The 16,739-nt window shown below is 43.1% G+C and overlaps 1 protein-coding gene across 1 annotated transcript in view; it reads left to right on the top strand.

The window, feature by feature from the left end:
• The window catches only part of CUBN (cubilin), a 305,495-nt gene that overhangs the window by 141,276 nt on the left and 147,480 nt on the right, over positions 1–16,739 (top strand). The window contains exons 29-31 of the mRNA XM_055296673.2: positions 2,742–2,923; positions 9,021–9,195; positions 10,666–10,835. Of these exons, the coding sequence (XP_055152648.2) occupies positions 2,742–2,923; positions 9,021–9,195; positions 10,666–10,835 (527 nt within the window). The remainder of the gene's footprint in view (positions 1–2,741; positions 2,924–9,020; positions 9,196–10,665; positions 10,836–16,739) is intronic.

Here is a 16,739-nt window from a genome sequence, read left to right as displayed (position 1 = left end):
CTGCCCGGCCACCCATCGTCTGGGAAGTGAGGAGCGCCTCTGCCCGGCCACCCACCGTCTGGGAAGTGAGGAGCGCCTCTGCCCGGCCTCCCATCGTCTGGGAGGTGAGGAGCGCCTCTGCCCGTCCGCCCCGTCCGGGAGGAAGTGAGGAGCGCCTCTGCCCGGCCGCCCCGTCCGGGAAGAAGTGAGGAGCACCTCTGCCCGGCCGCCCTGTCCGGGAAGAAGTGAGGAGCGCCTCTGCCCAGCCGCCCCGTCCGGGAAGAAGTGAGGAGCGCCTCTGCCTGGCCGCCCCGTCCGGGAAGAAGTGAGGAGCGCCTCTGCCCGGCCGCCCCGTCTGGGAAGTGAGGAGCGCCTCTGCCCGGCCGCCCCATCCGGGAAGAAGTGAGGAGCGCCTCTGCCCGGCCACCCACCGTCTGGGAAGTGAGGAGCGCCTCTGCCCGGCCGCCCCGTCCGGGAAGAAGTGAGGAGCGCCTCTGCCCGGCCGCCCCGTCCGGGAAGAAGTGAGGAGCACCTCTGCCCGGCCGCCCCGTCGGGAAGAAGTGAGGAGCGCCTCTGCCCGGCCGCCCCGTCTGGGAGGTGAGGAGCGCCCCTGCCCGGCCACCCATCGTCTGGGAGGTGAGGAGCGCCTCTGCCCGGCCACCCATCGTCTGGGAGGTGAGGAGCGCCTCTGCCCGGCCACTCATCATCTGGAAAGTGAGGAGCGCCTCTGCCCGGCTGCCCCATCTGGGAAGTGAGGAGTGCCTCTGCCCGGACACCCATTGTCTGGGAGGTGAGGAGCGCCTCTGCCCGGCTGCCCATCGTCTGGGAAGTGAGGAGCGCCCCTGCCCGGCCACCCATCGTCTGGGAAGTGAGGAGCGCCTCTGCCCGACCACCCATCGTCTGGGAAGTGAGGAGCGCCTCTGCCCGGCCACCTATCGTCTGGGAAGAAGTGAGGAGCGTCTCTGCCTGGCCGCCCCATCTGGGAAGTGAGGAGCCCTTCTGCCCGGCCGCCCCGTGTCTGGGTAGAAGTGAGGAGCTCCTCTGCCTGGCCGCTCCGTCTGGGAGGTCTACCGCGGAGGCCGGAAGCAATGTGGGGGCTGGACGTGGTGGCTCACGCCTGTGGTCCCGGCACTCTGGGGGGCGAGGCGGGTTGATCACTTCGGGCCAGGAGTTCGAGACCAGTCTGGCCAACTTGGCGAAACATGAAGAATACAACAGACAAACCAACTAACCAACTCAATGACAACAAAACAGGTCTACCCTGGAGTCATACTCTAATTTTTTCTATTTTCCTCCCTTTCTGATCCTTTGTCCCACTTTCTTTTTCTTCCTCTTCCTTCTCCCTCTTCTTTGTCAAATAGAGGATTGAGTTATTGTCACTGATCCATATAAAGTCCCTCTCTCGTTTGTTTTGACTCCCACCCCCATTTCTATTCCCCGACTTCCCATGTGCAACCTTCCTGGTATGTTTGATGCGCATCTTTTTGTTTGTGTGTATTTTTGGAGAATGTTTATTGTTTTTGTATGCAAAAAAGATTAGTGAAAAAAAAAAGAAAAAAAAAAAAAAAAAAAGAGTGGTTTGGGGAAAAGCAAAAGCAAAAAAAAAAAAACAAAAAAAAAACAACGAAACAGAAAAAGAGGCCCAGAAACGTTAAGAAGAGTAAAAAACGTTTTGTTAATCATCAAAAATTGCTGTTGGAAAACAAGATAATTTCTTTTCTAATTTTGTCTCTCATAAGCCTTCCTCAAATTTTACCTCTTCTGCAAAGTTTTCTCTTCCTCTCCATTTTGAAATCTCTGTCTGAATTCCTGCAAACAATGTGAGAGCCTGTGCAGTATAGTAATGAAGTACTAAGATACAACCAGATCACCTCAGTTAGTGTCCTAGTATCAATTAACCTTGGAAAATCCATGCCACCTCTGTTTGCACTGATTTGGTCATTTAAGAAATGGATCCTCAGTACCTACCTCATGTGGTCCTTATGAGTATTGAAACAGAAAATACATGGAAAGCCCATTTGAGCACTCAATGAAAGGTGGCATTATTCTACTCTGTGCCGCAGGCTATAGCATTTGATTATTTGTTGTCATAGTCTGCCTGAATTGCTTTCTAAGGCATGACATATCAACATTCTTAAACACGTGCTGTTGTCTTTTTCCTTGGTTGGATTTTTCTATATCCATTGTATTTTTTTTAAATATAAGTTTGCTGAGTTAGGACCTATATAATTTACTTGTTTATTTCCTACAGTCTTTGGTACAAAGCTAAGGATTTTTAGCACTTAAAATTCTGGTTCTTAAATCTGCACGGGACTGCGGAATAATATATTAGCTACAAGGACACTGAAGACCCATGAAGACCCAGGGACCTCAAGTTCATGACCATGGTTCACACAGTCCATTGTACTTCTGACTATGTTATGTAATTCTTACCTCATTATAATAAAGAAAATCTAAAATTAGAATGACTTTTTTTTAAAAAAATGTACAAAGGTTTGCTATGGTAAGAAAAAGGATCGAGCATTATTGTACTAAATTATATATAGTGTTTTTTTTTTGAAAGGATAAACTTAATAAGTTGTAGCCATGTTTTTTTCTCATTGTTTTATAACTGCATAATTATAACTTTTTTGTAACTTAACGGTTTTCTCCTTAATTAGGCATTGTATATTTTTGATGACCTTTCGGTGAGTTGAATTTGTGCATTATTTTCCACGGGCTGTTGCCCACTTTGAACTGACTGAGCCTTGCTGTTTTAACAGGTTGTGGTGGAGAGCTGTCTGGGGCCACAGGCTCCTTCAGCAGCCCCGGGTACCCCAACAGGTATCCACCAAACAAGGAGTGTATCTGGTACATTAGGACGGCCCCCGGGAGTAGCATTCAGCTCACCATCCATGACTTCGATGTGGAGTATCATTCAAGGTGCAACTTTGATGTCTTGGAGGTAGGAAGTGAGATGGTTTTTTCAGCACATTCCGAAGTTTGGGGTAGAACAGGAAATCCCTCTGCCAAGATTCCGAATTCTTTCCAGTAGTCAGCAGTGTTCTATACTTAGACATTTTAATGAGCATCAGCCCTTCGGTGATCATTTGGTAGACATGGGATTAATATGTGGTTTGGGTTTTCCTGAAGCAATGCCTGAGGGCCTTGCTGCAGCTGAGTTAGGAGGTGATGCCAGGAAGCAGGAGCCCAGGACGAGTGAGTGAAGGAAAGGAGGAGGGGGAACCAGCAGAGGGAGCCTCTGGGGGCAACTTGGGCCCCATCCGCTGGGACCCTCTGAAGGACCACAGTGGAGGCACTGGTCCCCCAACTCTGGTTCCCGTTGGTAAGGACTGCGCTTGGGATGGCTAACACCTTACACTTGCAGTCTGAGAAAGCTCCCCCAGAAACAGCATTCGTGTGGCAGAGCATAGAGACTGGGCACTGCCAACAAGCACAGGGACGGCCTACCAGGGCTGCCGCTGCTCTTCAAGGGGCCCCCAGGGCATCTGCCTCAAAGGGCTTTTGTAAAAAAATGGCCACCTAGGTAACATGAGGCATTTGAAGATGAAAATTTTCCCAGCGCTACTGCAAAGGGTGTATCTTGGATCATTAAAATAGTCTTTGAGAATCTTGAGCCCAAAAGTTTATTATAATCAATTTTTAATTGCAGGAATCTAGTCATTAGAATATGTATGTGCGTGTGTGTGTGTGTGTATGTATATATATATATTTTTTTTTAATATATAGCTTTAAAATATTTGGTTACAGTTTATAAAATTATATAAATATAATTTGTTGTAACTATATACCATACTATATAATTACATTATTTATGTAATATTCTTATATAATTTTATAACATATATAGATATGTCCCAGATATATGTAATATGTAGTATATTATATACTTACATTATAAATTATAATTAATAATTACAATAATTAATATTTATTATAATAGATTATTATATTATATATTTTAATGTAAGTATATAATATACTACATAATTATGTAATGTTATATATAATTACATGTATGTAACACACTTATTATGTATAATTTGAACTTAGACCTCTCTGCAAACTTTAATGTCTTCCAAATACACACAAAAATCCTGTCACCTCAGCTCTAGGGACTGCTGTAGCACAGCATGACAAGGATTCTATATCCAGTAGAACCTAAATTCCATGAGGCTAGATGTTTGTTTGCTTTGTTTTACTGCTATATTCCCAGCTCCACAGAGTACCTAGCAAAGAGTAAACACTCAATAGATGTTTGTGGAATGAATGAAAGCATCAAAGTCTCTGATTGTCACACCATAATAATGCACATTCAGGGCACTTTACAAAGGAATTTTTACCTCCATGTTCTCATTTAAATATTAAATCGTTCCATGAGGTAAGAGGGGAATTTTATTCCCATTTTACAGTGGTCAAAACTAAGGCTCAAAAAGATTAATGGGCTTTTCCATGACCACGTGGAAGAGGAGTGGAAGAGCTAATAACTGAAGCCAGTCACTGCTCAACACTCCAGTAAACCCTGAGACCATAGATGGGTGCAGGGTGCAAGGGGTCGATATGATTAGTATGAACGTTACAGGAAACTTTAACAAATACTTTAATTATAAAACAGGCTCTTATCTTGAAAAGAAATGGAGTCATCCCCTCAGTGAGAGTCACTAGGAATTACTTTTAGTAATTCATCACTAAATCATTCAATCACTACTTTTACTAATTCATCACTTTTAGTAATTTAGTAAAGTCATCCTTCTCAGTGAGAGTCACTAGAAATTACTTTTAGTAGCTATAAAAGATTTACCATTACTATCTCTGATTTCATTTACTGTAGCTCTACAGACAATTTACTATTGTAATTGTAAATGAAATCAGATAGAACTGGAAAGTCTTCATGGAAGGACTGCTGCCAAGCCATGACTCCATCTCAGAGGAGAAACAAGGTGCCTCCTGAAATTCAAACTCACGGCACAAAGTAGGACTAGAATCCACGTGCAGAATGTTCAGATGGTCTCGCTCACCAGCGAGGATATCACTTGGTTGCAAAAAACCCCTTATCATTTACAAAGGGCTGGCGGTGGATCTTCCACAGCTATGTGCAATGTTCCAAACCCTTTATTTTCATACTCCAGAGTGCATGTGATTGTTGCCCACTTGGCAAAATATAAATGGGCCAATTGTGTTGCGGGTTGTGTCACACCCATTATGGGAGAAAGTAGAGACAGGGGCTGTTCCCTGCAAGCAGGCCTGGGGCCTGAGGGACGAAATCGGGGACTCCAGACAGAAGCAGCTTTCAAGGAGAGCCCTATGCCTGACAGAAATGGCTGTGAGAAGACGCACAGTCGGCTTGGGGCTTATTTTTATTATTGACAAGCTGACATTGCAGTGGCCTCCCATATTCCACCAAAAGCAAGGTTTGGGGGACTATTTTGAGGCCCTTAAATATTTGGGGAAAGTTTTTTTCTGAAAGCTAAAATGAGCAACCCTCTGACATTTTGTTCAAAATCCTTGTTTTGCTTTTCTGCAAATGCTCAACTCATTTGGAAAATGCTGTAATAAAATTGGGCTGATGGTGGTGGAATGGTTTTTTTCACCCCTCCCTAGCTGCTGATAACATGTTAGTAGTGGGTTTAAAAGTTTGTTACCCATGATGGGCATGTGATCTAAAAACTTTGCTGACTTTCTCAGCCTGCACGTGAGTGTAGTCAAGTGGGGCCTTACAGTCACTAAGTATTGAGCTTACCTGGGTTTCACAAAATTTATTCAGGAGCCATTTTTCCCCTGAAAAATCAGAGTCCAGAAAGTGGCCCATTGCAAAAAGCAGCAGCTGTTTGGTTACTCATAACCCCGGAATGCTGACTTGATTGTAACAATAAATGGAGCTAACAGAGCAGAAAGAAATGTTCAAAACAGATTAAAACCATAGGCTTTGAAATGTTCTCCATCCTGAGCATTTGCTAAAACACATTTTTAAATCTCTGATCATCAGACCACTTCTTTTTCCCCCAAAGTTTAGTCATATGCTGTAGTTGAATGAACCACGCCCTGAAATTCTTTCCATCTTTTTCTTCTTTTGAAGAGTCATGTGCTAACTATCGGTTTTATTTGTGGAAGCCAGAAGGACCATTGTTTCGGTCATGGAAACACTCTGCCTGATTTTACTTTAATCTCTGAGAAAGTCTTTAGAGAGATTCCAAACTGGCATTAGGCAGAAAAGGAAATCCACTCCTTGGAGCAGCAAACCAGGACAATTGCTTGGTGTGGACAGTTAGCTTGGTCTGGCCTCTCTGCAATAGGCTGTTGTGAGCTCAGCCTTGCAAGAAGGGAAGCAAATAATGTCCAAAGTGGCAGTGTTTATTCTTCTAGAGGCTTCTAGGCCCAGCCAACTCATACCCACTATGTTTGTTATCTCAAGGGGATGTTTGAGCAGAGAAAACAAAGAATATTTTGCCGACCTGCGAGTTTTCTTTGTTAGAACTTAACACTTGCGTTCAGTGGTCTCTCCAAATATGTGCTGTTGATTGGGCTTGGGTGATTGGGAGCACATGCTGTCAGTTTCATGCTGTGGGGACTGTGCCCTAGGCGAGGGGGTAGGGAGATCGTGAAAATGGGAAAGAAAGCTGGCTCTACACACCAAGCAAGCTTGCTTCTGCCATTTGCATATGTGTACGTGTCAGGGGCCACACAAGGCTCTTCCTGAAGTCCTGCTTTTGATGGGACTTGTGGGGGGTGTGCACAAACATCAACTCCTCCTAATAAAAATAAGCCTGAAGCAGTTGGTATGCTTCATTCCTTTGCAATTACTGTCCTTGTGCTCAGCCCTCTGTGGAACAGCAGTTTCATTCATTTTGGCCTTTCCCGGATGGCTGGGGGGAATTAATCAGACAAAGAAATCATTATAGATTCAAATCACACACTCCTCCCCAAAGTAGGCTTCTTGTTCTCACTCTGTCTCCCCAGAGAACACTTGAGTGATTTTCCTATCAGTCAGCAGTGGGCTGTGAGGGTGGGCAAGGGCCGGGAGTGCTGAGGAATGGGGGCAGAGTGCCCCAAGGTGGGGGAAAGGCACAGAGGGAGGGTGGGAGGGCGCTGTGCCCAGATCCCCCTGAGAGCCGCCTTCCTGGCTCTGGCCCTGAGTGCCTGTACATGGAGGGCTGGGGTTGCAGTTGTGAAGGTCTCAGATACGAATGTCTTTGAAAACTGTCTCCCAAAGATAGTCTTTCTTTTAAAAATTGAAATTTGAAAAGACCTGAAAATGAGGAGTCAGCATCTTCTATTTGATTCCCATCCTCCCTTTGCCACCCTCTGCAGCCCCACACATACACACAGGAGATAAACAGGACCCAGAGGAGACTGAGAAACCTGTTTGTGAGGCCTCATGGAGGCCTGGCCTAGGCTGTCCTTGCCTGCAAGATGCCCTCTGTGAGCCCAAGGGGACCCTTTCCAGGGGACTATGTCACTGGGGTATTGGATTCCAGTCAGACAGACAGTTTGGCAGATTTGGAGGAGCCTACATGGTCTGAAGTCATGTGTGATAGATCTAGAAGTGAAAGAAGAGAGTTCCCTGGCCACTCCCTTGCAGGACCTGCAACAGGGGTGTGGCACATCTGTTCGGCTGTGGTGCCCTCAAACCCCTTATGGGAGGGGGAGCACGCAGATTGGCAGGTGCAGGAACCCAGGCAAGATGCTACCCACAGTAGGGTCTAGTGATGGGTGCCTGTGACTCTCAAATCCCCCATGGGCAGGCTACAGTATTCTTTTAGCTCTGCCATCCACAGAGGGCTTAAATGTTAACCAGCTCAGTGACTCTTGGTACCCAAGTTCTTGTCTGGCATCCAGGAAGAATGAGGTCACTCACGGACTTGAAGGATGGTGAATGTGAGGATTTTATTGGGTGATGGAGGTAGCTGTCAGTGGAATGGATGGGGAACTGGAAAGGGGATGGAGTGGGAAGATGATCTTCCCCATAGAGTTTGGCTGTGCTGAGGATGATCAACTGTCTGACCATCCCCAGCCAAACTCCTCTCAACATTCAGATGCTCCTTCTCTCTCCTCTGCCATGTCGCTCTTCTCCTCCTCTGCTCTTCTATTCATCTGCTCATCTGCTCATGGAGCCTGGGGTTGGAGGTTTATATGGGTACAGGATGTGGGGATGTGGCAGGCCAAAAGGCAACATTTGGGTGTGAAAACAAGAATGCCTGTTCCCATTTAGGGCCATGGGTTTCCAGGCTTGGGGATGGGGCCTTTGCCAGAGAACCTTTTCTACCCAGTGTTTCCCTATCTGCTGTCTATATCAGAAGGAGCCATCTGGAGACTAAGGCAGAGTCTAGGGCAATCCCTGAGCAGAAAAGTGGGATGCACTTAGTCAGGTTCTTGGGCGTGAGCAGGCACAGGGAGGGTGCATAGCGTCCCCTTCCCTACGCTCCAAAACACACCCAGAGAGCTGATATTTCCACTCCTCCTGAAGAAGCATACGCATTATATTCAATGTGTGGTCTTAGAAAACATTCAGTTTGCAGGGTAGGTGGAAATTCCTAAAAGTATAACTGGGATATTGGTAGCCTTCAGTGAACTCAACTTTCATAACAAAATGACTTTATGCTAAGACTAATCATATGTGCCAGAGTTAGAAAATCAGACATTTCTTTTTCTAAAGGTCCCCCTAAAATTCAGAAAATCGACTTAATATTGTATGATCTGTAATGTTTCTGCTAGAGAAAGCAGGAAATCCCATGAAGACATGAAAAGACAAAAAGAGGAGATAGGGAAGATTCTGGAATAATCTACTCCGTCCTCCTCTGCAATTCTGGCTGATGAAACAAGCAGGCATTTTATGGGTGATTGAACTTGTGTGTTCCTAAGGCACAGGGAGTGCCTTTGAAAACTCAGCCTCAAGTTTATAGTGCATCCCCACCCAGGGAGGCTGAGATTTCAATCTCTAATAATCATAAACTCAAGGAGCCGGGGGTTAAAATGAGCCAGGGGAAGGGCCTGTAATTGCTTAAAATATTTTTTAAAGTCTTTTTTCCTACATCCCATGTTAGATCTATGGAGGCCCCGATTTCCACTCTCCCAGAATAGCCCAACTGTGTACCCAGAGATCACCTGAGAACCCCATGCAGGTCTCCAGCACTGGAAATGAGCTAGCAATTCGATTCAAGACTGACTTGTCTATAAATGGGAGAGGCTTCAATGCATCATGGCAAGCAGTCCCTGGAGGTGAGTGAAAAAAGGAGGTTTCCTAAAGTACTTAAGCCGAGCCCTCGTTAAATTTCATGAAATGCTTGGGAAAACATATGAAGGCTACACCCTGATTGATAACTTAGTGACATCCCAAAAGGAAGCCATCTGAGACCTGACATATACCCTTCCCTAAAATATGTGATAAAGTTTAACTTCCTAAGCGTCACTACATATGTGAAAACAAGAATATAAGTGTGTAAGTCCATGGTGAGAGCAGAACAAGGGTGATCGGCCAAACCCACTCTCCAAGGGCTCATACCTCTTAACCAGCCTCCATACCTCATGCCATAGTACAGACCTTTGGATTCTTGGCAAATATCAAACTTGCAAACATTAAATTTGTGAATTGCAAGGAATTACTGTGTGTTCTATGGTGACTTTCTGCCCAAGATTTTAGGTAGTCCAAATAAATTGCCTGTTGTATATTTTTAAACTATAACAACAAACTATGGCACAAAATAGTTTAACAGATGTTAGCATATACAACTACTAGAGATGGCCACATTTGCAGAATGCTTACTGCGTACCAGGCATTTTTCTAACTATTTTATGAGGATTATCTCCTTTAGTCCTTACAATCACCCTATGAGGGAAGTCCGCTTCATATCCTCATCTTACCAGTGTGGACACTGAAGTTTAGAAAGGTTAGTGACTCACCCGAAGTTCCACAGCTAGAAAATGTCAAAGCACATATGTGATCCCAGGCTACCTTATGGCCACACTTCTTCAACTCTATCATAACCAGGGTAGCTATATCAGAGCTCTCCCCTAAAGTTAATTATGTAGGAATTTAAATACACACACACACACACACACACACACACACACACACTTAGTGTTTAGATTACCCCTAAATGATTCTCCATTATTAGAAAATAGTGCCAAATTTTTCTATTATTGGTTTATATTATCATAAATCCAAGAAATGGTGGGTCATAGAGAAGACATTGCACTAACAGGTATTTGATAACATCAAAGGAATTTTTAAAAACGTAAGTAACTGTATATATCCAGAATATTAAATTTTTAAAAGGTAGACAGTAAATTATTTTTAAATGCATGCACTACTAGATTATCACAATTCTTGGAAGGAAACATGTTATTCTTCCTGTATGCTATATTTTTAGAGGACAATGAAGAAGCAGCGTTCCATGGCTTTGTGAAAACGTGATTTCATTTGTGTTTCCTTTTAATTATTTTTAAAAATAAATTTTGGCATCTGTATTTAAAGTGTTTGAAGTATTTCCTTAGTGTCATCCATGTTATCCCTTCTTATTCTGTTGGGATAAATGACTTAATGTGGATATCAAATTCTTCAGTGTTTTTAGCACAGACTAACTAAAACTGATAGTCAAGCAAAGTAATGTATTGATCTATACAACCAGGTAATGGATTTTAGAGCATCCATGATTCCTCTCATGAAATAATTGTGTTCCCCACTTCCAGGTTGTGGTGGGATTTTCCAGGCTCCCGGTGGAGAGATTCATTCTCCAAATTACCCCAGTCCCTATAGGAGCAACACAGACTGTTCTTGGGTCATTCGGGTTGACAGAAATCATCGTGTTCTCTTGAACTTCACTGACTTTGATCTTGAACCACAGGACTCTTGTATTATGGTAAGTGATATAAATTTCAAGCATTATCTCCAGTCAAACCTGGGTCAAAACACTGCCATATAAGCGTATTTAGTGAATGTATTACTTATGGGTGTTTTTAATGTCAAATCATAGGAAACCAAACTATTAGCAACTTAAAATATAAGGACATTTATTTTTTACCTAAAAACAAATCAGGAAGTAGATAATCTCTAGGTTTGTTTAGCAAGTCAGTTTCTGTTCTACCATTATTAGCCTGTTGGCTTTTCATTGTATTGTTACTTCATGGTCAAAAAATGGCTGCAGTGGTTTTTATCTGAATGTCCTACCTGAGTCTACCTCTGAAAAAAGAAGCAATAGTGTTAACTATTTCTGTTTTGTTTGTGTTTCTTTTAATAAGGAAAGCAAATTTTCCACAAAAGCCCCCGATATATCATTAGCCAGAACTGACTACAAAAGAGATCCAGAAAGTATCATGGAACAGATTTGTCATAAATGTTTTACATCAATTATTATTATTACGCCTCTGGGATTTTCACAGGATTCTGCTTCTCTTGAGACCAGGATATCTTGATTTGCTACTTGAGCAAATCCATGTTCTGATAGAATAGTTGGGAGATGGGAGTGGAGGAGAAGGAATATGGCTATGAATTGGCCAGATGACAAAACAAGTTTCTGCTACTGAGATGGGACAGTTTCCTGGACTCCTTCACAGGACTTGTGAAGGAGGTGGCTTATTTGCTTGGCTGCCTAGCTGAATTCAGGAGGGAGCACACGAACAGACGAATGCAGGAACCCGGGTGAACGAACCCTAGAACTGGCTAGTCCCTCCCCTCTGGTGGGAGCAGGCTCTGTGCAGGGCCCACGGCAGCGTCCAAGCTTGTTACAATGCCCTTTTAGATCTGCCATCTCGGAGAGGGTGTCTGCGACCCCCAGAGCCCCAAAGGGCATGTGTTACAATCAGTGCTCTTTTAGCATTTGCCGTCCATGGACAGCTAAGTGTTAACCAGCTCAGTGGAAGGTCACCCTGACCTCTTGGTACCCAAGTTCTTGTCCGGTGTCCAGGAAGAATCAGGTCACACGAACAAATTGAAGGGTAGCGAATGTGGAGAACTTTGTTAAGAGGTAGAAGTGGCTCTCAGCAGGAAGCGGAGCTTGAAAGGGCTGGAGGAAGTGGGTTGCAGGAGTCTGGCCTTCCTTGGCTGAACTCCTCTCTCACCATAGTCTCCGATGTCCAGCTCCTTCTCCTCTTGACATTCAGACAGCTCTCTTCTGTGTGTGTGTCTGCTGAGTCTGGGGCTTGGAGTTCTTATGGACACCGGGTGGGGGCAGGGCAGGCCAAAAGGCAACATTTGGGTAGGAAAACAAGGATGGTTCTCACTTTGAGCGGCAGATCCAGGCTTGAGGGTGGAGCCCTCACCAGGGACCTCAACCTCTTCTGCCAAGCATTTTCCTGCCTCCTGTCCCATCACTACTATCAACACTTTTAATGCATTCCTACCTGAAACGAATGCTTTGCGCTTAATTTAAGAGTGAATGAAGTTTTATTTTGAAGGTTTCTTTTTTCTTTCTGTTTTTAAATTTTTTGGCTACCTGATTTTCTTTTATTATTATTATTATTATACTTTAAGTTTGGGATACATGTGTAGAACCGGCAGGTTTGTTATATAGGTATACATGTGCCATGGTGGTTTGCTGCACTCATCAACCTGTCATCTACATAAGGTACTTCTCCTAATGCTATCCCTCCCTTAGCCCCCCACCCCCTGACAGGCACTGGTGTGTGATGTTCCCCTCCTTGTGTCCATGTGTGCTCATTGTTCAAGTCCCACTTACTAGTGAGAATATGCGGTGTTTGGTTTTTTGTTCCTGTGTTAGTTTGCTGAGAATGATGGTTTCTAGCTTCATCCATGTCTCTTCAAAGTACATGAACTCATCCTTTTTTATGGCTACATAGTATTCCATGGTGTATATATGCCACATTTTCTTTATCCAGTCTATCATTGATGGGCATTTGGGTTGGTTCCAATTCTTTGCTATTGTGAATAGTGCTGCAGTAAATATACGTGTGCATCTGTCTTTATAGTAGAATGATGTATAATCCTTTGGGTATATACCCAATAAAGGGATTGCTGGGTCAAATGGTATTCCTGGTTTTAGACCCTTGAGGAATTGCCACACTTTCTTCCACAGTGGTTGAACTAATTTACACTCCCACCAACTGTGTAAAAGCGTTCCTATTTCTCCACAGCCTCACCAGCATCTATTTCTTGACTTTATTTTTTTATTTTTTGAGACAGAGTCTCACTCCATCTCCCACACTAGAACTGGTGTGAGATGGTATCTCATTGTGGTTTTGATTTGCATTTCTCTAAGGACCAATGATGGTGAGCTTTTTTTTCCATAGGTGTTTTGGCTGCATAAATGTCTTCTTTTGAGAAGTGTCTGTTCATATCCTTCGCCCACTTTTTGATGAGGTTGTTTATTTTTTTCTTGTAAATTTGTTTAAGTTTCTTGTAGATTCTGGATATTAGCCCTTTGCCAGATGGATAGATTGCAAAAATTTTCTCCCATTCTGTAGATAGCCTGTTCACTCTGATGATAGTTTCTTTTGCTACGCAGAAGCTCTTTAGTTTAATTAGATCCCATTTGTCAATTTTGGCTTTTGTTGCCATTGCTCTTGGTGTTTAAGTCATGAAATCTTTGCCCATGCCTATGTCCTGAATGGTATTGCCTAGGTTTTCTTCTAGGGTCTTTATGATTTTAGGTCTTATGTTTAAGTCTTTAATCTATCTTGAGCTAATTTTTGTATAAGGTGTAAGGAAGGGGTCCAGTTTCAGTTTTCTGCATATGGCTAGCCAGTTTTCCCAACACCATTATTAAATAGGGAATCCTTTCCCTGTGGCTTGTTTTTATCAGGTTTGTCAAAGATCAGATGGTTGTAGATGTGTGGCATTATTTCTGAGGGCTTTCTTCTGTTCCATTGGTCTGTATACCTGTTTTGGTACCAGTACCATGCTGTTTTGGTTACTGTAGGCTTGTAGTATAGTTTGAAGTCAGGTAACATTATGTCTCCAGCTTTGTTCTTTTTTCTTAGGATTGTCTTGGCTATACAGGCTCTTTTTTGGTTCCACATGAAATTTAGAGTTTTTTTTCTAACTCTGTGAAGAAAGTCAATGGTAGCATTTAATCTATAAATTACTTTGGGCAGTATGGCCATTTTCATGATATTGATTCTTCCTATCCATGAACATGGAATGTTTTTCCATTTGTTTGCATCCTCTCTTATTTCCTTGAGCACTGATTTATAATACTCCTTGAAGAGATCCTTCACATCCCTTGTAAGTTGTATTCCTAGGTATTTTATTCTCTTTGTAGCAATTGTGAATGGGAGTTCACTCATGATTTGGCTATCTGTTTATTACTGGTATGTAGGAATGCTTGTGATTTTTGCACATTGATTTTGTATCCTGAGACTTTGCTGAAGTTGCCTCTGTCTCAGCTTAAGAAGATTTTGGGCTGAGACGATGGGGTTTTCTAAATATACAATCATGTCATTTGCAAACAGAGACAATTTGACTTCCTCTCTTTCTATTTGAATATGCTTTGTTTCTTTCTCTTGCCCGATTGCTCTGACCAGAACTTTCAATACTATGTTGAATAAGAGTGGTTAGAGAGAGCATCCTTGTCTTGTTCCGGGCTACCTGATTTTCTAACAAAAAGTTTTTCATCTTTCATTTGTATATATCAACATTTCATTCAAATACAAACCAGATTCTCTTGGTTACTGGATCTTTCTATTTTAGCTTCCTGATAGTTTCCTACACAAGTTCCAACTGGCTAGCTTCTTGCAAATTTAACTCAAGAAAACTCAAAGGTTGTTTTATATTTTTCCAAGTAGTCCATTTTAATAGTATGATTTCAATATTATTTTACAAGATTAGGTTATTAATGAAAGTTAAGTTTATTTATCACTGTATATTAACCATCCAAATGAGTCTTCAGAGTCTAAGTTGGCTAAGCATCATGCAGACTGAAAGTGTAGAACATCTAGCTACTCTCCTGAAAAAGACCATTTCGAAATTTTGGATGACATTTACAAACATCTTCTAAAAGTAGCCAATGGCTCATGAGGTAGTGTGAAGTTTCTGAGTGAATATCTGAGACAGGTGTGAGTCCAGTCTTTGGGACCATTTTTGCCTGCAGGGCCTTTACTGATCCACAAAGGTTTAGCAGCTCTTCTGAGAGCCTCTCAGGACAAAGAGGACCAAAGTTTGAGTCCAGAGCTTTGTTAAAGTGGCAGTCTTGGTAAGCCCTTCATATCTTAGGTAAAATGAAAGGAAAGCAGCCTTCACTGAGATTGCATTCGAAGTTTGAGTTACCTGAGTGAATCCCCAAAATCTGAAGCCATGAAATAATGGAGTGAATCTTGTATTTCTCCTGCATCTAGGCACTGGACATCCAGCAAAAGCAATTTAAAATCTTCTTCAAAGAGAGATATTAACATTCTAGACATCATTTCTACCTATAATTTTTCATGTGTAATAGCTGATTAAATAAGAGAGTTCCCTGACCTCCCTTGCAGGACATGCAACAGGGGTGGGTCTCATCTGTTCAACTGCTGCATGTTCAAACCCCTTACGGGCAGGGAAGCATGCAGACAGGAGTGCAGGAGCCGGGGAGAGTGCTTTTGGACTCCGGGCCTCATGGTAGCATCTAGGGGTAGGTGCCTACAACTCCCAAAGCCCTAGTGGGCATGCTACAGTGCTCTTTTAGCTCTGCCATCTTCAGATGGCTTAAGTGTTAACCAGCTCAGTGTCCTCTTGGTATCCATCTTCCTGTTTGGTGTCCAGGAAGAATCAGGTCACACATGGACTTGAAGGATGATGAATGCGGAGGTTTTATTGGATGATGGAGATGGCTCCCAGTGGGATGGATGGGGAGCTGGAAAGGGGGTGAAATGGGAAGATGATCCTCCCCCTGGAGTTCACTGTCCCATGGCCTATTTCTTCTTTGACTGACCCTGGCTGAACTCCTCTCAATGTTCAGATGCTCCTTCTCTTCTCTCTTTCTCTGCTGTACAGCTCTTCTGCTCCTCTGTTCTTCTGTTTATCTGCTCATCTGCTTGTCTACTTGTGAAGCCTGGGTTTAGGGGTTTATATGAGTACAGGATAGGGGGGTGTGGCAGGCCAAAAGGCAAAATTTGGGCATGGAAACAGGAATGCCTGTTCCCATTTAGGGCCATGGGTTTCCAGGCTTGAGAGTGGGGACTTTGCTGGGGAACTGCCCTCTTCTACCCAGTATTTCCCTGTATCCTGTGTGTATCACCAACACACTATCAAAGATAGTCATGTACTTGAGGGGACAGTATAACAAAAATGAGATGTGATATGAGTAAGAGACAATAGAAACAAATCCACTAATATGCCAGATACTAAAGTTACCTGGCACACTTGCTAAATAACTGTGATTACTCAACTCATGGAAATAAAAGTCAAACAGAACTTTCAGCAAGGAACTGCATACTATAGAAAGTGACACTGCAGTATGAAGAAGAACCAACTACAAATTCGAGAACTGATAAATATAATAGCTAAAATTAACACCTCAGCAGGTTTTTTGGGGGGATTAGGCAGAGATGAAGAGAGAAATAGTGACTACAGAGAAATAGTGAACTGGAAGATAAGTCAAGAATCTACTCAGAAAAAAGTATGGATAAAAAAAGGGTGAAAAATATATAAGAGAGGTTAAGACACATAGAGGACACTCAGAAAACATATAATACACACTTAATTGGAGTCATACAAGGAAAAGAGAGATATATGCAACAGAAGCAAACTTTGAAGAGCTACTGACTAAAATTTTCCCAAAACTGGTGGAAGTCATCATTAAAAAAATAGAATCTCAAGGAACCCAAGCAGCAAA

This window comes from Symphalangus syndactylus, chromosome 10 (assembly GCF_028878055.3).
Source record: "Symphalangus syndactylus isolate Jambi chromosome 10, NHGRI_mSymSyn1-v2.1_pri, whole genome shotgun sequence".
NCBI classification, from domain to species: domain Eukaryota; kingdom Metazoa; phylum Chordata; class Mammalia; order Primates; family Hylobatidae; genus Symphalangus; species Symphalangus syndactylus.
This window is presented reverse-complemented; position numbering and strand designations above follow the sequence as displayed.